This window comes from Bison bison, unplaced genomic scaffold, assembly GCF_000754665.1.
Source record: "Bison bison bison isolate TAMUID 2011002044 unplaced genomic scaffold, Bison_UMD1.0 scf7180017864364, whole genome shotgun sequence".
NCBI classification, from domain to species: domain Eukaryota; kingdom Metazoa; phylum Chordata; class Mammalia; order Artiodactyla; family Bovidae; genus Bison; species Bison bison.
The window spans coordinates 1334747-1359531 of record NW_011494936.1 but is presented as its reverse complement, the minus strand read 5'-3'; the positions used below and the strand labels follow the sequence as shown (position 1 = coordinate 1359531).

At 41.4% G+C, this 24785-nt stretch overlaps 1 protein-coding gene across 4 annotated transcripts in view; it reads left to right on the top strand.

Moving 5' to 3' along the window:
• OSBPL3 (oxysterol binding protein-like 3) overlaps positions 1–24785 on the top strand; it is a 135233-nt gene that overhangs the window by 91411 nt on the left and 19037 nt on the right. For all 4 annotated transcript variants that reach the window (XM_010855375.1, XM_010855373.1, XM_010855374.1 and 1 more), the window contains 5 exons: positions 3565–3815; positions 8288–8425; positions 18391–18454; positions 21962–22040; positions 23580–23724. In XM_010855375.1, the coding sequence (XP_010853677.1) occupies positions 3565–3815; positions 8288–8425; positions 18391–18454; positions 21962–22040; positions 23580–23724 (677 nt within the window). The remainder of the gene's footprint in view (positions 1–3564; positions 3816–8287; positions 8426–18390; positions 18455–21961; positions 22041–23579; positions 23725–24785) is intronic.

The following is a 24785-nucleotide window of genomic DNA, read 5'->3' as shown; positions in this document are numbered from 1 at the left end:
TGTTTCAATGCCATTTTCCCGAATCTTCCCACCCTCTCCCTCTCCCACAGAGTCCATAAGCCTGTTCTATACATCAGTGTCTCTTTTGCTGTCTCGTATACAGGGTTATCATTACCATCTTTCTAAATTCCATATATATGCGTTAGTATACTGTATTGGTGTTTTTCCTTCTGGCTTACTTCACTCTGTATAATAGGCTCCAGTTTCATCCACCTCATTAGAACTGATTCAAATGTATTCTTTTTAATGGCTGAGTAATACTCCATTGTGTATATGTACCACAGCTTTCTTATCCATTCATCTGCTGATGGACATCTAGGTTGCTGCCATGTCCTGGCTATTATAAACAGTGCTGCGATGAACATTGGGGTACACGTGTCTCTTTCCCTTCTGGTTTCCTCAGTGTGTATGCCCAGCAGTGGGATTGCTGGATCATAAGGCAGTTCTATTTCCAGTTTTTTAAGGAATCTCCACACTGTTCTCCATAGTGGCTGTACTAGTTTGCATTCCCACCAACAGTGTAAGAGGGTTCCCTTTTCTCCACACCCTCTCCAGCATTTATTATTTGTAGACTTTAGGGTCGCAGCCATTCTGACTGGTGTGAAATGATATCTCATAGTGGTTTTGATTTGCATTTCTCTGATAATGAGTGATGTTGAGCATCTTTTCATGTGTTTGTTAGCCATCTGTATGTCTTCTTTGGAGAAATGTCTATTTAGATCTTTGGCCCATTTTTTGATTGGGTCATTTATTTTTCTGGAGTTGAGCTGTAGGAGTTGCTTGTATATTTTTGAGATTAGTTGTTTGTCAGTTGCTTCATTTGCTATTATTTTCTCCCATTCTGAAGGCTGTCTTTTCACCTTGCTAATAGTTTCCTTGTTTTCTTAGCTTGAACAAACACTGGGCCAAACCCAGCTTTCTTCTTTGGCAATAATTGGAAGATTAGATCTCTACATATCAGTACTCTACTGAAAAGATTATATGTAGAAATAACCTTTGCATCTTAGGACACAATATTTCCTACAGAAGGAAATAGGATTGGGTCCAGGTCTTGAAAAATTACCACACTAGAATTTCTTTGAATCCTTAGTAAAAGCTAGGTATTTAGAATGTTTCCTATTAATTTATACCCCTCACCGACCTGCCCAGATCAGTATGCACATATTCAATTCTGTCACTGCATTGGGTGCTATGTGGGGGTTCAATGGTTAGGAATATAGATTTAGGAACTGGATTTCCTCAGTTAATCCCAGCTCTGCCACTCACTGGTTATGTGTTCTAGGGCAAGTTTCTCAAGTTCTCTGTGCCTCAGTTTTCTTCATCTGTAAAATGGGGCCAATAATATTGTTTATCTCAAGAGGCTGTTGCAAAGGATAAGTGAAACAATATATGTAAAGTGCTTGAAAGACTGTCACAGAGTAAAAAGCTAGGCATGTATTAGCCTTTATTATTAGTAGTAGTATTGTTGTTCAGTTGCTAAGTCGTGTTTGACTCTTTGCAATCCCATAGACTGCAGCATGCCAGGCTTCTCTTTCCTTCACTATCTCCCAGGGTTTTCTCAAACTCATGTCTGTTGATTGTGATGCCATCTAACCATCTTGTCCTCTTGGCACCCCCTTCTCCTCCTGCTCTTAATCTTTCCCAGCCTCAGGATCTTTTCCAGTAAGTAGGTGCTTTGCATCAGGTGGTCAAACTATTGGAGCTTCAGCATCAGTCCTTCCAAAGAATATTCGGGGTTGATTTCCTTTAGGATTGAATGGTTTGATCTTGCTGTCCAGGGGACTCTCAAAGAGTCTTCTCCAGTAGTAGTGTAATATTTCTTTACAACAAAGTATTTTGAGATTGCAGGGAACACAGGTTTTAAAGACTCTTATCATTTGCAGCTGTTTACTTGATTTTTGCCTATGTTGAGCAACTGAAATAAATTCAGAATTTAATTGCATGTTTAGATTAACATGAGACTTCAAAGTATGACCTCACTTTCATATTCTCCTGTTCATCAAAGCAGCCTCATTATTCAAAGTGATTGACTTTAAAATAAAATACCATTTTCTCATATGTTGGTATACTGCAAAAGGTTTCTTTTGAAAATAGGTTGTGTTGGGGTGGAAAAAGAATTTCAGAGCATAAAGTAATGGAAGTTGTCACAAATGAAAAAAATTGATGGGTGTAAATATCTAAGACGTAAATGTTTCACTCATTTAAAAAGCTGTGTAGGCCAAATGTTAAAGATAAATGTCAAGTGGCAATTAAATTGTAAAGCAAATATAGAAACAAAAGATTACGTCTTAATATATGAATAGGAAAGCAGATGATTCAGAAAAGAATATTCATGAAAACATTCCAAGTCACAATAGGAATTTTTTAAATGTAAGTTAAAACAAGGAGATAGCACTGTTCACCTAATGATTTGCTAAGAATTCAAATGAATGCTGACAAGCCTAGAATGACCTCAGAACATGGACACTGGTACGTGCTTGCTGATAAATGGGAAATTTTGAAGAGCAGTATGCTCATATGAGGGCTTCCCTCGTAGCTCAGTTTGTAAAGAGTCTGACCGCAATGCAGGAAACCTGGGTTTGATTCCTGGGTCGAGAAGATCCCCTGGAGAAGGAAATGGCAACCCACTCCAGTATTCTTGCCTGGAGACTCTCATGGACAGTGGAGCCTGGCGGGCTATGAGTCGCAAAAGTGGGACACGACTGAGCGACTAAGCACACGCACATGTGCTCACATGAATCAAATGTCTGAAAATGTTTGAGTTCTTAGACATAATAATCCCACTTCTATATGTCCTCAGAAAATAATCAGATGCAATCAAATATATAAGAATATGTACATTAACTACTTTTTTTTTCATCATAACAAGACACTGAAACAAATCTAGAAGTCCAACAAGAGATGAATGATTAAAAAAATTAGGACTTATTCGTAGCATGAAATTGTTTTACATTAAAACTGTTTTAGAAGAATTCTGGGCAGCATAGAAAAGTATTTATTTTAACTGATTAAGCAAAGCATTAAACTCTACAAACACTGTGAACTGTATGGAGAAAATAATAAATGAAAATACTCCAATATAAATGGCTACTATTTCCAGGTGGTGGGATAATAGATGACTTTTTTTCCTTTATAATTTTCCTGTAATATGCACAATTGTTTTATCAGAATTTGAAATGATCTTTTAAAAGACTTTTAAAAATTTTTATCAAAACTTGAAGTGCTTTTAAACAGAGTTAAGGAGATCAGAACCTACTCTGGGCATAGCAGTCCAGTTTCCAATATTACTCTCAGTGCATATAAACTCTGAAGAACTAGCTTTTGAGCAGTAGCATGAAGAGTTCCCTGCGAAGAAAGTCCATGAGTTTTAGTGTTTATAATTTCAGATGCTCCATTTTAGCTGCTTAAGATTCTTTTTATTGTCTGACTTTAAGTTATACTCTGGATAATTGAGATTAACAGTATCGTTGTGTACTTGCTCAGTAAGAAGGATTTCTTTTTCCTTTTCAGTAGTAAAATAAAATGGAAATCTTTATAAGGCAACCAGGCTGATTTCCCTTTCAGGGCCAGTGATCGACAGTGGGGGGGAAGCCAGGTCCAAAAGAAGGACGTGTTTGCCCGCGCCGTGCCCAAAGTCCAGTAACATCAGCTTGTGGAACATCCTGAGAAACAACATCGGGAAGGACCTGTCTAAGGTGGCCATGCCGGTGGAGCTCAATGAGCCCCTCAACACGCTGCAGAGGCTCTGCGAGGAGCTGGAGTACAGCGAACTCCTGGACAAGGCTGCCCAGCTGCCCAACGCCCTGGAAAGGATGGTGAGCACGCACCCTGCCACTCACTGGCCTGCCTTCGCAGCTGAGCTGCGGGCGTAGCAGGGCTCCTGTCCCTCTGCTTTCCACCTGGATTACTCATCAGAGAGGCTCATTTCCCAGCCACCTCCGCTTCCTAGCTCTGCCTGGCTGTTTTCAGTCACCTGGTCAGGAATGGCCATTGAGAGCGGCTTCACTGTAACAGCTGCTGCCTGAGGGTAGTTCTGCTCTGTGATTTTGGGCTTCCTCTTTCTCTAGAACCTTCCATGTGATTGTTCTGATATTGCCTGGCTGGAAAACATGTCTTGAGGGCTGTCTGAGTGTTTGTTTTTACTACCCTGAGTGGGGAGAATTTAATTTTTTGAGCTCTTTTTTGTTTTGTTGTCCAGGGTAAATTTCCCATGAGAAAGTTTTGGTTTATTTTTGAAATTGTCCTGTTAGCCCCTGAATTTTTAGAAAATATCATTCAGTCACAGAAGAGGTTTTCACATCAGAAAGATTCTTCTCCCCCGCCACTATTTTTTTTTATTTTATTTTATTTTTAAATCAGTTTTTATCAGAATATAGTTGATTCCCCTTCCCCACCTCTTCTTCTATAGAATAAGTTAAAGGATAAAAATCATCCTAGAAAAATTAATCTTTTGTTCTCTACTTAGTATCAGTTCTAATCAAGTAATGGGGCTTCCAATAAAGGGGCCTCCAAGAATTTCTCATCCTTCCCCTGCCTTGTGGGGACAGAGGACAGGGGTACCTTGGTGATAAGACTATGGCCAACTCAACCCTTTCTGTGACTATGGCTATTTGCTCTTCAAAAGTGAGTGCCTCTTCCTCTTTTTGCCTTCTGGTATGTTACCTGCTCAACAGAAAGCTCATTGTGTGGGATGCTGGCACATCAGGGTCCTCCCCCACATTCAGCATCTCTGTCCTGGACATTTGCTGATTGGCTGAATCGGAGGGCTCACCTCCAGCTCCAGGGATCCAGCCAGACATCACCCTCTCACTGGTGGAGGATGCCTTTGTTTTCTAAATTGTGCACATTCTGCAGTTTAAACTCATTAAAACTTCAGTTTCTTCAGTAATTTGAGGATTAAGGGAAAATCTTAATTTCTGGTTGAAAGAGTCATCCCATCTCATCCCATACTGTCTCCAGGGACTTTGCCCTTCAAAGAGATTTTCTTTCCTGATACTAATGATAATAGGAGTAGGAGAGAAAAACAAGCTGTTTATTTTCTGTCTTCTTTGTTACTCTTCCCCCAGAGAATTTCTATGAACAAAGGGAGGTAAATAGATTCCAAGGAAAGTGTTAAAAGTTATCATTTGTGGACAGTGCTTTTCATTAAAGAGCAGATTGACTTTGAAGATGAAAGCATTTTTAAAGGTGTTTCATTTTTGTAGCAATTTAGAGACCCTTAGGATGTCAGCTGATTGATTGGAGTCATTTGACCTTGAGAAGTAGTTTGAGGAAAGGCACCAATACATTAAGAAAGGAAAGTTCAGAAAAGCATTAGGGAGGAGCCTAGCCCATGTAATAGGTTTGCTGCTCCAAGTATGAGGGTCAGCTCTACCCCTGCAGAGATTCTCTCTCATGTTGCCAACCCACAAGGAAGATGCTTTGTTTTGCCTGCTCCCTCCCTTCTTTCTCCTCCTGCATCATGAATGATTCCAGGTTCTTTTCAACATGTGTTCTGTTAAATTGTGAAGGTGATTCAGGGTTGACTCAACATTCCATATAGACATGTGACCTTGCTGCTAATCAGAAAACAGACATCTGAGGAAGCAGAGAGAGGAACAGATACCCAGGTTTCAAGAACAGACTGAATTGAGCACAAGTTGATTTAATAAGCTCTCCAGCTGCTCTAGAGTGTTTATACACTCTAGTATGAGGTGGTAAGGTGGGTCCAGCTTGTAAAAGGCATTGAAAATTATATGACTAGTGAACATTTATGAAAGGTACCCAGCTTTTTTCCCCAATATAAGAAACTTTATGAAATAAGCAGAGAAGAGGAAACATTGAGATTATTACTCAGTATTAGAAAGGAAAATTTGCTATTGCTACTTAGGTTTAATTTTTTTGCCTGCCTCCCTCTCAAAAGACCAAAAGAATACAGACATACCTCAGAGATGTTGTGTATTTGGTTCCAGACCGCTTCAATAAGGCAAGTATCACAATAAAGTGAGTTGCATGAGTTTTTTGGTTTCCCAGTGCATATAAAACTTATGTTTACACTATACTTAGTCTGTTAAGTATGCAATAACTTTGTATCTAGAAAACAATATCTATACCTTAATTTTTAACATCAAGTGAAGTCAAAGTTGCTTAGTCGTGTCCAACTTTTTGCAACCCTATGGACTGTACAGTCCACGGAATTCTCCAGGCCAGAATACTGGAGTGGGTAGCCTATCCCCTCTCCAGGGGATCTTTCCAAACCAGGAATCAAACCGAGGTCTTCTGCATTGCAGGCAAATTCTTAGCCCATGCAGGAGACCCCGGTTCGATTCCTAGGTCGGGAAGATCCTCTGGAGAAGGGATAGGCTACCCATTCCAATGTTCTTGGACTTCCCTGGTGGCTCAGCTGGTGAAGAATCTGACTGCAATGTGGGAGACCCTGGTTCGATCCCTGGGTTGGAAAGATCCCTTGGAGAAGGAAAAGGCTACCCACTCCAGTATTCTAGCCTGGAGAATTCCATGGACTGTATAGTCCATGAGGTTGCAAAGAGTCAGACACAACTGAGCGACTTTCACTCACATACCTTAATTTTAAAAATGTTTACTGCTAAAGGAAAAATTTGAAATATCGTGAGAATTGCCAAAATATGACACCAAAGGCATGAAGTGAGCAAATGCTGTTGGAAAAACTTGCTGCAAAGTTGCCATAAACCTTCAGTTTATAAGCATCGCAGTTTCTGCAAAGCACAATAAAGCACAGTAAAATGAGGTGGGCCTGTACTGTGGCTCTTCAGTGTCCTGCAAGGGGAGCTGTGCGAAATGCTGAGACCCTCACAGCCAGGGACAGTAAGATTCTTCTCATTTCATATTCACCTACAATTTTCCTTTTTAAAATTTTTTTTTTTTTTTTACCATGCCACGTGGCATTTCGGATCTAGTTCCCCCAACCAGGGATTGAACCCATGACCCATGCATTGGAAGTATGGAGTCTTATCCAGTGGACCACCAGGGAAGTCCTTTCTTTTGCTTTTTGAGTTCTCATTTTTCTTCTAAGAAAAACAAAACTACTTGAAAGCTACTGTGTTCTGTCCTATGACTCATTACCCAGGCTCAGGAAATGACTCCCACAGATTTTCTTTGGTCAGATGAGTTTTTTTGGTTTCTACAATACCAAATTGCAAATGGTTAAACTTAGGATGCTTATTCTTAAACATTTTTTTCTATCTTGGAGTATAGTTGATTAGAAGAAGGCAATGGCACCCCACTCCAGTACTCTTGCCTGGAAAATCCCACGGACATAGGAGCCTGGTAGGCTGCAGTCCGTGGGGTTGCTAAGAGTCAGACATGACTGAGTGACTTCACTTTCACTTTCATGCATTGGAGAAGGAAATGGCAACCCACTCCAGTGTTCTTGTCTGGAGAATCCCAGGGATGGGGGAGCCTGGTAGGCTTCCGTCTATGGGGTCGCACAGAGTCGGACATGTCTGAAGCGACTTAGCAGCAGCAGCAGCATAGTTAATTAATGGCACCCCACTCCAGTACTCTTGCCTGGAAAATCCATGGACAGAGGAGCCTGGTGGGCTGCAGTCCATGGGGTCGCTAAGAGTCGGACACGACTGAGCGACTTCACTTTCACTTTTCACTTTCCTGCATTGGAGAAGGAAATGGCAACCCACTCCAGTGTTCTTGCCTGGAGAATCCCAGGGACGGGGGAGCCTGCTGGGCTGCCGTCTATGGGATCGTACAGAGTTGGACACGACTGAAGTGACTTAGCAGTAGCAGTAGCAGTATAGTTGATTAACAGTGCTGTGTTAGTCTCAGGTGTATCCCAAAGTGATTCAGTTATACATGTAATATATGTATTGATTCTTTTTCAAGTTCTTTTCCTATTCAGGTTATTACAGAGTATTGAGCAGATTTCCCTGTGACTTACTCCTGAATCTTGAGGGAAGTTTGGCTTCTTTAATGCTCTTTGTCCCTCTCCTCCTCCAGAGCCTTAGCACAAGTCAGGATTGTCAGATAGTGGCAGATTTAGAGGGACTGACTCACCATCTTGAAAGCCTTTATCCACCTGCAGGCATCAAACCAAATGGACAATCTGATTCATTTGTCTCTGGGGCCAAAATGAACACTATTTAAACCCACAACTTGAAATCAAATTCCATTTGGGTGTCATTAAGCCAGGGACAAATCTTTGCCTTTTTTAAAATAAACAGGAAAGAGAGAAAGAGAAGCTATATTTTGCTCATGTCTTTGTGAAAATAAATTTCTTTGTGATGGAGGAGTAACCAGGTTCTTGCCCTTTCCCTAGGTGTATGTGGCAGCCTTTGCGGTGTCTGCATATGCATCTAGCTACTTTCGTGCCGGGAGTAAGCCTTTTAATCCGGTCCTTGGAGAAACATATGAATGTATTCGTGAGGACAAGGGCTTCCGGTTTTTTTCAGAACAGGTAGGTATACACCCTTTTTTTGTTTGTTGGGAGAAGTTGCACATGTCTCCCATTAAGCGTGCTTTTGAAATATTTATTTCCCACCTGTCACTGGCTTCCCAGTAACAGAGATAATTACAGTTCTTCTGCACACAAAGAGAGAGATCAGTTTCCTTCCACTGAAACCTTGCCACCACCCATGGGTTTAAAGGTGCTAGCCAGGCTGGGGCTCGCTTGGCTGTGTGCATCACCACAGTTCTTTCTGTTTAAATGTGTAGCAGAGAGGAATTTTTAAAGCATGAAGCATTTGCCCAAACTGCAAGTTAAGAGATTTAAAGTGTGCAGCCTAGCTCGCTGACATCACCATTCTAAAACAGGAGCACTGCCATCAGAAGCAGGAGCACCAAATAAATGCATTATTCTTGGTTTTGATTTAAGAGAAATCATTCATTCTGTATATTTATTCATTCTATCCATAAATACTTCTCGAGAGTTTACCACATGCCTAGCATTGGGTGATGGGCCAGAGGCAGACAAGAATGTCCGTCCCTCAGCTAATAGATGGACAAGGCTTATGCTCACACAGCCCGAGTTCCCTGAGGTTCCACAAGACCCTTCCTATCTGTGTTAGCAGTGGGTAATATTCAAGAATTGTATCTCTGGACTCAGCCAGCCTAGATTCCAATCTCAGCTTTCTCTCTCACTAGGTTTGCAACCCAGGGCAAGTTCCTTAACCTCTCTGTACTTCAGTTTCTTCTTTAAAGTGGCAATGAGGATAATGGTGCAGACTCGGATGGTTTTGCAATGATCAAATGAGTTATTCTCTACAAAGCTCTTAGAGCACTTATCCTCGAAGTAGGAAGTGTTACATGAGGGTTTGCTATCCTTATTGACCTACGTATGACAGCATAACTTGCAGTAGTGGAATGTTGGGGACATCCACAATATCTGTCAATAAGGAATTGTTTAGCTGAAATAGAGTGCAACTGGACTGAAAATAAAGACCACTTCTCTCCCATCGCGTTAAGGCAGCACCTCAACGTGTCTATCCCTACATGTTAGCCTGGGAACATGAAACATCATTGATTCCCTCCCAATTCTTAGAAAACTGAGGATAAAAGGATGAGTTGCTAAAACGTGATTTTCCTCCTATTATCTTGGTGCCTTCTTTATAAGTGGGCTTCTTTATAAGTGGACTGATATTATGGGAGTAAGAAGGGGAGGGTGGTATGACTGAGAGTCTTATGAAGATGGTGCTGGTCTTAACTGTGAATTATGAGCAGTGTTCTCTGAAACTCAAATGAAAATGATTAGCCAACAATCCCAAAGCACGTTGTCAATTGTTTTCTGGTTAGCAGTTAAAACAAGAAATTAAACGTTGATATTTGAAGAGTAGGGGTTTAAGTCAGTAGTTAAAGGGTAAGATAATGTGATTCAAATTCAACTGGATTATTTAAACACTAAACCTAAAATGGAATGCGAATACATGAAAATATAATTTGGTTACCATGGTATTCTATGCACTCATGTGAAAAAACAAAGGCCAAAAATAGCTCCAGACTACAGCAGACAATCAAGACGGGATGAATAGGTAGAAGAAAAGAGTAGTAACATGTGCTTGTGTAAAACTGAGCTTCAATTCCATGAGCCCCTGACAGGGCAGGGCTGATTTGGGATCTGTGGCTCCCCTTTGGTGGCAGAGAGAAAGAAAAGGGAGCCCCTGGACATGTGTGCACAGAGATGGAAAGAGTTACATAACTTAGTCTTTAGTTCCATGAAATGGATCCCAAGGAAATAAATAAGAAAGAGATCTGGTCATGTTTAGTAGCATAGGGCGTGCTAGGTGTATTATGGACTGTTTTCATTCTAACCCCACCACTGTGTGGCCTTGTATGAGCTACTTAAACTTTCTAAACCTCGTTATTTGTCTGTAAAATAGGGATGATCATGCTTAGTTCATAGGCTGCAGGAAGGATAAGTAAAATAACACACTGAAACTGAAAGTCCAATACTTTGGCCACCTGATGCAAAGAGCTGACTCATTTGAAAAGACCCTGATGCTGGGAAAGATTGGGGGCAGGAGGAGAAGGGGACAACAGAGCATGATTTGGTTGGATGGCATCACCAACTCGATGGATGTGGGTTTGGGTGAACTCCGGGGGTTGGTGATGGACAGGGAGGCCTGGCGTGCTGCGATTCATGGGGTCACGAAGAGTCGGACACGACTGAGCGACTGAACTGAACTGATGTGAAGCACATTCAGTACTTGATTATTGCTCTTATACTGAGAGGTAAGGCAGCTTTTAAAATGCTTTTTACTACCCAGTGTTATGAACAGTTAGAAGAGTGTTGAAGTAAGATATCCTTTATCTACTTTACTGATTCAAATGGTTCAAAAGTGGCATAATGTCACTGCTGAGTCTCTGACAGAAAGCCATCCAGGAGGCTGCCAGGAGTCCTCACAGCTGGCTTCATTGTGGGAATACCACCGTCCTGATCACGAGGGAGCCACTTCATCTGTCTGGAATTTAGCCTTAGGGCATAGGTAGTGGAGTCTTTTAATATATCTGAGTATGAATGAGTCTCGCAGGGACAGAATCACACTAGCTAAGTTTATTAAGAGACTGATCTATAAATCAGAATACTACCCTATGCCTTTAGAATATAAAATAGACTTGCCATGGGGACCAGATGGCTTTGGTCAGCCTGACCAGGGATGTTTTCCCATAGACAGATTTCTTAAGGAAGACAAAATTGTGGTCATCACATAAGTATACAGTGAGATGGAGAGGTAACTGATTAATTCAATGTGCCAGGCTGTCTGCTGCCCTAGGAGTGGAAAGGGTTTTGACCAGGGTCCTCCTTTCCCAGCCACCAGGCAATATATCAATTCAGCCTCCTTACTCCCTCTCTTGCCCTTGTTGGTTACATTGACCAGCCTCCCTTTTGTATGTGAAGGCTTTCTAATTTAATACATCTAAAGAGAGTGCCTGAGCATTTATTCTGTTTTATGCTGGTACCTGCCAGTCTGGCTCCTTCTGCTTCTAGCCCAGCAGACGTTCTGTTATGGAGGCAGCATGTCTCCACCCGTGTCCGTATGTGTAGTGATGGACTGCAGCTTTAGAGTTGGGAGCCTCTTTGCTTTCTTGTTCTTCTCTACAGTGAGTAGAGGTGCTGAATGACTGGTGTAATAAACTGAACAGAACCCCTGAATTAATATTTTGGGGTGGAACTCTAGTCTAAGGAGGACACTGTTGGAGATATCTCCAGGTGAAAGGACCTAGAAAAAAACAGATCGATCACCTTTTCTACTGAGTTTTCTAGACAACAGGGTTGGGTGATTAGGAAAGTGATTTTTATCCATTTCCTCCAAGACCTGGGATTTCATTTGCTTGTGGTTTTGGTGGGGATGGGGAAATGTTTGAAGTTGTCGGTGGCTAAGGAAGTTGAAGTGCTACTTCACAGAGTTCAGCTACATTGAATCTTGACCTCTTTATATCATCTCTCACGTAAAAGGCCCAAAAATGAAGTATCAAAATGACTCATGCAGTCAGAAACGAGAGAAAGCACTTGCTGTTCAAATTTTCCTCCTAACAATTAACTAGTATGGTGCTTGCAAAGAGCTTTATGCTTTTCAAACTTGATCAGGATCGTGTTTGATCATCACAATAACCCTGTGTGGCCAGTGAGGCAAGGATTAATTACAGATGAGAAAACCAAGGCCTAGCCCATCAGTGCCTTTCAGTGGTCCTCAGCTGGCACCCTCTGCTTCTATTCCAGCGTCTTCTCTCCCTGACCTTTTTTAGGTATGTCTTGTGTAAGTTTAGTGACTGTGCTCAGAGCTGCCAGAGTCATCAGCTGCCCAAGTGAAAACAGCCTTTTGTACTCTGTACAGACTATCGGATTTTGCCTGTCATTGTCAAGTAAACCTTTCATCCTGCAAACTCACATAGGAATGTGTTCTCGACTCCCATTTCAGGCTGGGCAGTGGCTTTTCAGGAATCAGTCATAAACATTCCCGTCACATGTGCTAACCTCTGACTGTTCCACCTTCTCAGGGGAGCGGTTTCCTTTCTGCCAAGAAATCTGATTCAGCCTTGGTTTTCTAAATAAGCCCAGAAAAGGGAGAATCCAGAAGGAAAGGACTTCCTTTACCTTCTCAGGGACTAGGGGTCCAGCCAGCAGGTTCTTCCTCATTGGTTCTCGGGCAGCCTGGGTGGAGTTTCATCAGGGACTAGACTGGTCAAAAAAGTCATTTCAGTTCACTTTGCTTCTTTTTTCTGTACCTTTGGGAACAGTTTGGTGTCCATAAAGGATATGCAGTTAAGCTATTGTCTGAATGTGGCTTTTCCTGATTACCAGGAACTTCAGCTGTCAGATCACTGTTCAAGTCATTTTCAGCATTTACCCATCCAGCCATGACTGTTGAATTTTTGATTGAAAAGCTGAGCAGAGTTATGGAAAGTTACTAAACTGTAAGAGATTCATATGGAGTATTTTTTCCTTTGCTTCACAGACACAGCTCTTCTTCCTTTTCTATTACTCGTCAGATTCTGAAAAAAACATTCTTGGCTGGACTTTAAAAATACCATACCTATCACTTCCCACTGTGCACACTCACATCACCCATCTGAGTGGTTCTTTTATCTACTCATAGGCAGGGTTATTTACTTCTGATTAAAATGGCATCTTATTTAAAGTAATTATCAGAGTAAATTCAAAGCTATTCAAGTAAAACAAGCAATAAATCAACTGTAAGGTGACCAAACCAGTGCTTCTGCATTTCTAGGTTATTACTCACTGTATTTTTTTTTTTTTTTTTAAGAAAACGTGTGTTTATCAAATAAGTACTTAACTCTGAACTCAGGAGAAGAGAAACTAATTGGCAACTGTTCCCCGTCCCCCAAATCAGACTAGTATTCTTGGCTACCTCCTTAGTAGCTTTCTTTTATAATCCACATCCTGTTCATCAGCAAATCCCAGGGTCTTCCTTCCAAAGCCATTTTCACTGCCACCCCACTGGTGCTGGTCACCAAGCCCAAGCCATCGGCATCAATGACTGGACTTGTTGCAATAGACTCATTATCTGGTCCCTTGTTCCCACAGCCAATTCTGCACTCAGCAACCAGAGTGATGTCTAACGACTTCTGCAGTCACTTGGAATCAAACCACAAGTTCTGGCTGTGGCCCACAGAGCCCTCTAAGATGACACCCCCAGATATCATGCCTCTTCCCACTTTGACTCATTCAGCTTCAGCCACACTGGCCTTTTTGCTCCTCCTAAAGCATTCTGAGCATCTGTCAGCCCTGCGCAGTGGTTGCGTCCTCTGACCTGGACATACTTCCCCTGGCTATCTGTGTGATTGGTGTCTTACTTCCCTTAGCCTCAGGGATTTCCATCACAGAGTCCTGCCCCAACCACCGTATCCAGGATGGCATTCCCACTCACCATCTCCCATTTTCATTCTTGCTTTATTCTCCTTCCCATGTTACCACTGGCAAATCATATGCTTATATCTGTCCCACCAATTGCATTTCTGCACTAAAATGTAAATTCCAGGAGGGTAAAGATTCTTGTTTCTTTTTTCTCCTTGTATCCACAGTGACTAAGACAGTGCCTGACACATCACAGACAATCGGGAAATGTTTGATGAATGCCTTGGTCCCCTCCCTGGGTGATTTTTGACTGGTCACTTGTTCTCTTTTCCACAAGCATCCCTTCATGGTGAGAGACGCATCCAGACTAGGAGGACTCTATATTTATGGCTCTGAACAGCTGCAGGACTGAAAATTTAAGGTTTTTTTCCCTCAATCTGAAGAAGAAAAACCTACATAATACACAAATATTGAAACACTCATATTCCTGTCTTCTTACCACCCACCTCTTATATAAAGTGCATTTTATATAATCAAAATCAAAAATCACCAGGACAGGGTGAAGAAAGACCTCAGCTATACAAATAAATCACAAAAATTCTTAACTGCCAGAGAAACTCATTGACTTTGAGATTGTAGAAAGAAAGATACATATAAATACTTGCACAATAAAAAAACCATATATACTAATTTCCTGAATGTTTGGTCCTTACCAGTAAAAAGTCGCTCCTATTTGATCAAGGGGGAGAGAAAATGATGGAGAAAGATACTAAAAAACAGTCCAGAGTGGGTTCAGCCAGCAGGTTAACAGTGTTTGCTTTGAGTCTAAATCAGTTCAGACTCAAACTCAAAATCTAATACCTTTCTGTGCCTGGGTTAAGATGTAATAAAAAGATAAACTCAACTAAATCCTGTACTACCAAAGACAGGTTAGATGGTGCCCATTATTCGTTACTCCAGTAGATATTAGAGAGATTACCATCAACAAAAATTAAATGATTAACTGGGAATTACCCCCTTTTCACGGGTTTTAGACTTCCCTGGTGGCTCAGATGGTAAAGCGTCGGCCTACAATGTGGGAGACCTGGGTTCAATCGCTGGGTCTGGAAGATCCTCTGGAGAAGGAAATGGCAACCCACTCCAGTACACTTGCCTGGAAAATCCCATGGATGGAAGAGCCTGGTAGGCTACAGTCCATGGGGTCGCAAAGAGTCGGACACGACTGAAAGACTTCACCTCACCATGGGTTTTTAAATTAATCGAAGCCTTAATAGAATCTTTTCCAATTGCCTGGGATCCACTGCTGCCTCTGATACTGAGATTCAAAGAAAACAGATGTTAGAACGATAGTATCTTGAAGCCAGAGGAATTCTCAGACCTCATTTTCAAAGAAGTAAACAAGACTCAGAGGGGTTGGAAAGGTCAAACTCAGAAGGTTCATTTTCTAAATACCCATGATGGGAACTTAACAGTGTGCCTAAGCTTTGGGCAGGAGCCAGGGCCCAGCTTTGAGAGCAGCCATCAAGGAGCAGCTAGGGCATCGCAGGAAACAGTGTTGGATTTGAAGTCAGAAGACCTGAATTTAGAGTGCTGCCCTCGTGAATTTAGACGGCTGCCCTCGTCAGTGACTAACTGTGTAGCACTGGGCAGGCTCTTGACTGGGAAAAAAACCCGTTTCCTAATTCATAAGATAAGGGTAATGAAGACACAAGGTTACCATGAGAGCTAAGTGGAAATACCACTCATGACAAAAAATTAAAATTTAATCTCTGCTGACTCTGTACTAGCAGATAATCCTTGCACTTTCCATGGGCTATCTTTTTTTAGTTTGCAGAGTCAGTGGTACTAGTCCTGTTTTACAGATAAGGTAAGGGGGGCCCAGAGGGTTTAAAAACACCCTCAGGGTCACTCAGCCAGTAGATGATATTGATGATATTGCACAGTTAGCTTCTAGATCTGGGGGACTCCAGGAGCAATCTCTCATTCCCTGACCCTCATGCAGCACATGGCAGAGGCTTCAGATATGTTTCATGAATAAATACCTGTGGGAAGGAAACATAGGAAACAAAAATAAGGCATCAATTTAGTTTCCCTGGAAAGCTTTGTAAACTTCTTAAAAGTCATGTACATCAAATAAATCACTCCCAGAGGTGTTTTTAAGCCAGAAAGAAATAAACCAAATCATTGATATGTCAGTGTTGGGATTTATGCATTCAGAAAACAGCCCTTCAACTCCATCTAAAGGCACTTTGCTAAGCAGTGATTCATTAATCTGACACAACTATTTTAAAAAGGTCAAATTTGCATTTTATGGGACATATGTATACTTTATGATATGATAGAGTTGCTTTTATAATTCATATGGACAGTATATTTATATCCTTGTTTCATAGGATTTTAAATTATTACAGAAGAGTTTATAGTTTTTATGTATTGTATTTTGCTTTGATGCTTATACTTGCCAGACTTGTAAAATGCCAAATTCTTGACCAAGACTGTGATCTTCACATTTTTTACTGCATTATTTCTATGGGAATGACTATGATCTGCTTTGTAATAATCTACTTAAAATCTGCCTACGTTATGGGGCAGGGGGCTATTCCATAGCTCCTGTCTGCTCCACTGGGGGGTGGATGAGGTAAGTGGAGTGAAGAAGTGAGGGGTCAGTATTGTTTTGCCCTAGTTTAGTTTTATATGGTGCTGTTGTTTAGTTGCTACATCATGTCTGACTCTGCACCCCTATGGACTGTAGCCTGCCAGCCTTCTCTCTGTCCATCCCCAGGAGTGGGTTGCCATGCCCTCTTCCAGGGGAATCTTCCCAGTCCAGGGACAGAACCTGCATCTCCTGCATTGGCGAGCAAATTCTTTACCACTGAGCCACCAGGGAAGCCCTCTTCTGTATGATCCCAAGGTTTAAAAAGTAACTCCACTGTTCTCCTAATGGGGAAAGAAGGGGAGACAAGAATTTAGCAGTTTGTGTGATATAATGTATCTTCAGGTGGTTGGATTGAAAGAAAAGACAGTGAAGCAAAGCATTTTAGGAGTTAGGTTTCTTAGTGTTTGAGATGAAATGCACATAAGCATGGAGAGGAGCTCACATTCTCAAGAGGCCACAGTGAGAATTAAAACCCTCCAAGGGACAGCAAATGTGCACTTCCCACCTCATAGTGGATCTGGGATTCATATGTTCATTGAGACTTGAAAGATAGCTGCGCTGTTGACATCTTTGTCCCTACTTTTCTTCAAGCCAAGTGGATACCATTGCACTCCCGTCCTGTCCCGGCTGTTCTCCACCTGGAAGAGGGCCACAGAAGAGGTTCTCAAACATGTTCCTCTGCAGTCCAGGGTTCAGAGCAAGGCCAGTGGTTATGGATTGGTCACCCCAACTTCCTGCCACACCTGTTCACCTCAAGCAGGCCTCTGAGTATTCTGAGTTCTTGATACGTTTGAAAACAGGGTGTGTCTACTTAAAGGACTTTTTTTTGGAAACTTTGAAAGCCACCTGTAAACCAAAAATGCTGGGTTTTACTTCCACTCCTGTCGATGTGTTTGGGAAATGTTATTGTTAGATAATCTTTCTGGTTTCAGTTTCTCATCTGTAAATGTCCTAAATGTAAGATAATGTTTGCTCAGAACCAGCTATGTCATAGAAATTTCTGGAAACATCACTAGCAGCATTACTCTTTCATTGTAGCTATTTAGTTGCTAAGTTGTGTCCGACTCTGCAATCCCAAGCAAGCATGCCAGGCTTGTAACTCATTTACTAGTACTGCGTGATAGTACTGTCATGATAACAGCGCACATACTGCTCCTGTGCCTTGAGTGTTACTGAGATAATGAAGAAATCTGAGGAGCCATTTTCTCTTTAGCTTCTTCATTAGTGAGCAAAACAGAAGTTAATGACCCCAGTGACAAAAGGCAGGGAAATGATCTACAGTCCCTGTTACAGAGGACTCTCTTTTCTGTAATGTAATTGCATATTTACTCAAGATATTTTTATGAACAAAAATTGAACAAAAACTTTTTCTCAGCAATTGATTGGTCGTCTTGTCAGTGATCTAAAAAGTAGCTGGACATTTGTGATGCAGAGTTTTAAAAAAGATGCCTTGCATTGTTGACCCACTGAGTGGGCTCAGCAGATTAAAATCTGCTGAACCAAAGAGTTTTTCTGTGTTGCTTAGAAATACTTAACATTTAAAATATGTACTATTTGACATCTTAATTAAAACACTTGCAGGTACTTTCAGAATTGCATTGATTTTGACCTTGGAAGCTAATGTCAGGTTAGCTGATTTGTAAGTGGGCAGCCCTGTGTCTCTGCTTTTATTTTCACATCTTTCAAAACATCTCCACTCTCATCACTCACCACTTGGCTGCTTTTTCCCCAGGCTTCCAGAGGCTTCCATTCACAGGCTTTTTCCTGACAAGACAGAGCTGACTGTGTCAGGAGCTCCCTCTTGAGGACAGACTTGTTGAAGGGAAACTTAACAAGTTTCCATTCTGTTAGACACTGCGGTTGTGTTACATCTCAGTGCAAGGGAGAAAGAAAGGATTTTGTGAGACACAAAAGTTAATTTTTTGTGTTTTTTTTTTGCCTTTGTTTCCATCAGGTCAGCCACCATCCACCTATCTCTGCATGTCACGCTGAGTCTGCAAATTTTGTTTTCTGGCAAGGTAATGTGCCTCTATCATTTTGTGTAACATTATCATTTACTGTAAATGCTCGTTAAGTGGGCCCTGGACTTGGATCTCACTGGAACAATCTGTACCATTTGATGTTCTTGCGTCTCATCATTGAACAATAACTGCCATTTGTTGACTTCATAATTAAAGTTTCTGGAGGATAATTTGATTGTCTCCTTCTTTAAAAATTCTCAGTCTTTGGCCCATCACCATTGTTTATTCCTGTAACTTTTCCCTGTATCTTATTCTGCATCCACTTGAAATGCCTCGTGTATTTCAAGAGACATTAAATATTTACAGTTATTAGACTCTAGACTGCAGAGTGTTCTTTTGCTTTTGAAAACTTTAAATTTTATTTCTGAAATTTTACATTGCCAATTTGTTTTTCAGTTTGGGGTGGTTATTCCTATGTTCAGTTTTTTATGTTTTTAATTTGGGGAGGGATGGTTGCTCTGAAGACAAAATATTGCTGCTAATATTTCCTAAATGGATTAATTAATTTTGTTAACTTATTTATTCCATAGTCAGAGCATGCAATAAAAAGAAAATTTGAGCATCCCAGTGTTTTGGACCATGAGCACCTGTCAGTTTTTTAAAAGATTATTCTAACTGGTTAACACCTGATTTGCCACATGGCCTTTTTTTTTTTAATGTATCTATAAAATTTAAAAGATAAGAGTATTTTGTGAAAAATTTCCTTCCCCCATCCCAGTTCCCAATCATCCAGTTTCCCTCTCTGGAGGCAGTATTGCTAGTTTAGATTACAAGTACTATGGTTTCTTTATGAATCTTTGCTACTAAAATTTAGAATTGAAGCTTGTCTGGAGACTTCTTTTTCATTAAAATACTTTGGAAAAATTTCCCATAATGTCTCTAACCTCCTAGTTGCAGTGTCATTGACCTGGTAAGGACTGTATTGTTATTATTACTTTCAGTTCAGTTCAGTCACTCAGTTGTATCCGACTCTTTGCGGCCCCAAGAGCCACAGCACGCCAGGCCTCCTTGTCTATCACCAACTCCCAGAGTCCACCCAAACCCATGTCCATTGAGTCGGTGATGCCTTCCAACCATTTCATCCTCTGTCGTTCCCCTTCCCCTCCTGCCCTCAATCTTTCCCAGCATCAGGGTCTTTTCAAATGAGTCAGCTCTTTGCATCAGGTGGCCAAAATATTGGAGTTTCAGCTTCAACATCAGTCCTACCAAAGAACACCCAGGACTGATCTCCTTTAGGATGGACTGGTTGGATCATCTTGCTGTCCAAGGGACTCTCAAGAGTCTTCTCCAACACCACAGTTCAAAAGCATCAATTCTTCGGCTCTCAACTTTCTTTATAGTCCAACTCTCACATTATTACTTTAGTTATATGTTATTTAACGGGAGGGGTCTTCTTCAGGTACTTTCTGTGTGCTCCTTATATCAATCACAGTTTTCTCTTTAGCTCTGTTCGCTTCTTCCTCATCAGCTTTTTCCTGGGCAATTCCACCTCTCCATAAGTCCATGACTGCCAAATCTTGCTTTTTTTAAAAAATCCATTTTGACATTTTTCTACCTCTTAATTAGATTGTTTAGATCATTTACATTTATTATGATTATTGACATGTGTGTGCGTGCATGCTAGGTCACTTCAGTCGTGTCCAACTCTTTGTGACCCCATGGACTGTAACCCGCTAGGCTCTTCTGTCCATGGGATTCTCCAGGCAAGAGTACTGGAGTGGTTTGCCATGCCCTCCTCTAGGGGATCTTGTGATTATCGACATAGTTGGGTTTAGATCTGGTCTCTTGTTTGTTTTCTGCCTGTCGCATCAGTTTTTTGTTCCCTTTCTCTCTCTCTCTCTCTTTTTTAACTTTCTTTTGTGTTGTTATATATGATTCCATTGTATTTTTTTTGTTGTTGCTTTATTAGCTATATGTCTTTGTTCCATTATTTAGTTGTTGCTTTAGGATTCATATATCTTTAACATATCACAGTCTCTTTTCAAGTGATATTTTGCTACTTAACCTATAGCAAAAGAAACTTTAAAAAGTGTACTTCTCCCTTCCTGAACCTTTCCTATTGTGGACAAACATTTTACATATATATGTTATAAACCCTGTCATACATTATTACTACTTTGCTTTAAACAACCAATTATCTTTTGGGGGATAACAACTTGCTGAGATAAATACTGTACAACTCACCAAATTAAAGGTACAAGTCAGTGGTTTTTAATATGTTCACATAGTTGTACAATCATCACTACAGTAACTTTAGAACATTTTCAGCACTCCAAAAAGAAACTTCTTCAGCCAGTACCCACCTTTTAATGGCTCCCCACCACCACCCCGTCCCCCTGCCTTCCAGTTTCTGTCAGCCTCTTGCATCCTTATGCAACCACTGATCTTCTTTCTGTCCCTATAGGTATGCCTATTCTGGACATGTCATATAAGCTGAATCCTGCAGGATGTGCTCAGGGCCTTCCTGGCCCCAGCCCGTCTCTCTCCTAGACCAGGCCTTGCCCCGCTGCTGGCCTCCACGCATTCACCTTTGCTCCCCCGTGGTCTGTGTATTGTCACCTGGCCCCAGAGGGATCCTCTGTCTCTGCTGTTCTTTTTCTATTCCTTGTTTCCCTGATGGCACCGCCGCTCGTGCATGCTGTAGAAATCTGAAATCATCCACAAATTCTCCCTGTCTGTCACAGCCTGCGTCTGATAATGTCACCAAGTTCTATTCTTGTTTCCTTGATGGTTCTGGGACCACTCCCTTCCCCTGCATCCACCACCACTGTCCTGGTTCACTTCATCCTCATTGATGCTTTGAGCAAATACAGATCACCTGCTTCTCATCTCACCTGCTTTTGTTCCATTTTCCGCATTGCTGCCAATTATCTTGGCAAGGTCTGTATCTAATCACATCAATTCTCTGTCTAAACAAACACCTTGTTTCCCCCAGTGCACCCAAATCAGCTTCTTAGCCAATTATTAAGCCTGCTGTTTTTTGTACTCAAGCTGTATTTCTACTCTTCTCTCTAAACAACCTGAGACCCACAGAACAGAGCCACATCCTGTTCTCTCACATCTCTCATGTCTTCTGCCTTAAACTGCCTTTTCTCTGCCAGGTGAACTCCTACTTATTCTTCCAAGCCCAGTTTAAGTGGCCCTTTCAGACAAGCCTCTTCTGATGCCTTCCCCAAGCATGGTGGTCATTCCTTCTTCTCTGGTTCCATTTCACCTTATTTCAACATACTCAATAGTAGCCTCTCATGGGGGCCTCACTTCTTTTCACTTCTATATGCCTTTCATCCTGGGAGTTCTTCCAGGGGGTGGGGGCACTGATACTTTGTAGTTTTAGTTTCTCTAATTCTGTTCCAGGTACTCATTTGCTATTTATATTGAATAATGATAAATTTTATTATGAAGAGATTATCCTATATTGTGATTATCATTTATCCAGCCTAAGAAACCTTGGATCTACCTAGCTCTCCCACTAAATATGTAATATTCAGTATTATTTCATTTCAGATGTGAGATGGAAAAACAAATTCTGGGGCAAATCCATGGAAATCGTTCCCATTGGCACAACCCATGTGACTCTGCCAGCGTAAGTTCTCCTTCTCTGGTTAGGAACTTTATAGAATTTAGGGCCAGGGTTTGGAAACAGGATGCCCGTTGTCCCCCGTGGTGCTGAGTGTGTGTGTTTTTCTTTTAATACATTTGACAGTAGCTTCAAATGTTCCTCATTTTGACAATCTCACATTTTCATTCTCTCTAATGGAAATGCTTCCTGGACACCAAAGTTCTCTGAATAGAGTTTTTAGAATTTTCATTTCTACTTTTCATTTCTAACACAATTAGGAATGATAAGTTTTCTTTAACATCATTGTCCTGCCTCACTGTCAAAAATTTTTTTAAAGAAAGCCATGACTTTGATCTTTCAGGGATTATTGATACTTTTTCATAAAGCAAAGTGGTAATGGTTATGGTCTCTGGAGCTGGAACTCATATGCTCACACTGCTACTTACTAATTGCAAATCGTTGGGCAGGTACTTAACCTTTCTGATCACCAGTTCCCTCATCAGTGAAATAGGGATAATAAACCATCTACTTCATAAGACTGTTGGGATGATTAAACAGATATGGAAAGCACTTGAAATAACACTTAAAATAGTCACATGATTCATGTCAGTGTATGGCAAAAACCACCACAATATTCTAAAGTAATTAGCCTCCAATTAAAATAAATTAATTAAAAATAATAATACTTGGCACATAGTATGTGCCATGAAGTGTTTGGTTTTGGTCTTAATATCATTATCCTCATAATTATTATTTCATTCTGTAAGTCATACCTGGAATACTTTCTTATTGTAAAAGATTTAAGATATTTGTATCTTAAGATTTATATATAAAATATATACGTGTGTGTGTGTACCGGCACACCTCAGAGACATTGCAGATTTGGTTTTAGACCACTGCAATAAAGTAAATATTACAATATGAATTTTTTGGCTTCCCATTGCTTATGAAAATTATTTTTTATATACTTCAGAGATACGAAGTGAGGAAATGCTGTTGGAAAAATGCTAATAGACTTGCTCTACACAGGATTGCCCCAAACCTTCAACCTGTAAAAACTGCAATAGATCAAAGTCTTCCTGTATACATACGTGCCTACATATATGTACCCACACATGTATATACACAAATATATAGTGCATGTGTCTGCCTGTGTGTATATGTGCATATGTGTGTGTGTGTGTGTGCGTGGAGACGGAGCACACTGTGGACAGCCTCTCCACCCTCCCCTTGTCACTCTCCTTTCATAGTTTGGTGACTTTAGACACACCTCCTCCGGTTCAGTTTCCTCCTCTGTCAAAGGACAGAGTGGGTTGTTTCAGGAGACCCCCCCCACCCCACTTCCAGTGGAGCCTCTGCAGCTCCAGGATCTGATTGCTGCTGCCCCCAAAGCACCCGTGGGGAGGAGGGTGAAGGCTCTTAGACCACCCAGCATGGCTTTCTTGGTGTTAGGTCTGTAGTGAAGGAATAAGAAATTCATCACAGGACTTGTTTTTGAAATGCTTGTTTGCATTTGCTGCTGACTCCTCTGGGAGCTGTAACTTTCCCTTTCTCTTCCTTTAGTTTTGGAGATCATTTTGAGTGGAACAAAGTGACCTCTTGCATCCACAACATCTTAAGTGGGCAGAGGTGGATCGAGCACTATGGAGAGATTGTCATCAAGAACCTGAATGATGATTCCTGCCACTGCAAAGTGAACTTTATAAAGGTAACCTCGGTGCCTGTGAGCTGTGGCCCCAGACAGGCCTTGGCAGAACTGGGCCTCAGAGCACAGGTCTTGGGGAACTTTTCACCTTCACTTTTGTGCCAGGGCCCCCTGGTCCCAGCCTTACCCCTCTCACTTGGACCAGGGTCATAGTCCCTCCTAGCCTCCTTCCTTCCTTTACTCCTCTGTGGTCTCTCCCCAGTGAGTCAGCCAGAGGGACCCTGTTGAAACATAAGTCATCATGATACAGTATGGATGAGCCTGGAAGACATTATGCTAAGTGAAATAAGCCAGACACAAAAGGACAAAAATGATTCCATTTATATGAGATACCTGGAGCAGCCAGATTCATAAAGACAGAAAGTAGGATGGTGATTTCCAGGGACTGGGAAGAGGAAGGAATAGGGAGTCATTATTTAATAGGCACAGAGTTTCAGTTTGGGAAGATGAAAAGTTCTGGAGGTATATAAGGCAATTGTTATGCAACTTTGTGAGTGTACATAGTGCAACTCAATTTTACATTAAAAAATGGTTGAAACAGTAAATATTATGTATGTTTTAGCACAGTTTAAAAAATGAAAGTCACATCATATTTGACCAAAACCTCTGACAACTCCCATCTTTGTCAGAACAAACGCTTACATCCTTACAATGGCCCATGAGACCCAGTAGAGTCTGCATTCCCCACCCCCATCACACACACACACACACACACACACACACACACACACCCTCTGTCCTCTCCAACCTCGACTCCTGCCACCCCTCATCCCCTTCCTTCCTCATCGTCCTCTAGCTGCACTGTCCTTCTTTCTCTCTCTCCATTTCCTTCTGCTTGGGGTCCTCCAGATCCTTCCATCAGCCTTGTTAGTCACCCTCTTTCATATCTTTCTTTCATATGTTTTCTTCAGAGTGTTTATTACCACCTGCAGGTAGCTTGCTCGCTGTTGCTTTACTTGCTTATCTTCTGCTCCCCACACCCTCCTTGCTATTCCTGATTCCAGCAAAGCAGAAGCTGGATCTGTCTTGCCCACTGCTGTGGCCGATGCCTGGCAGTTTTGCCT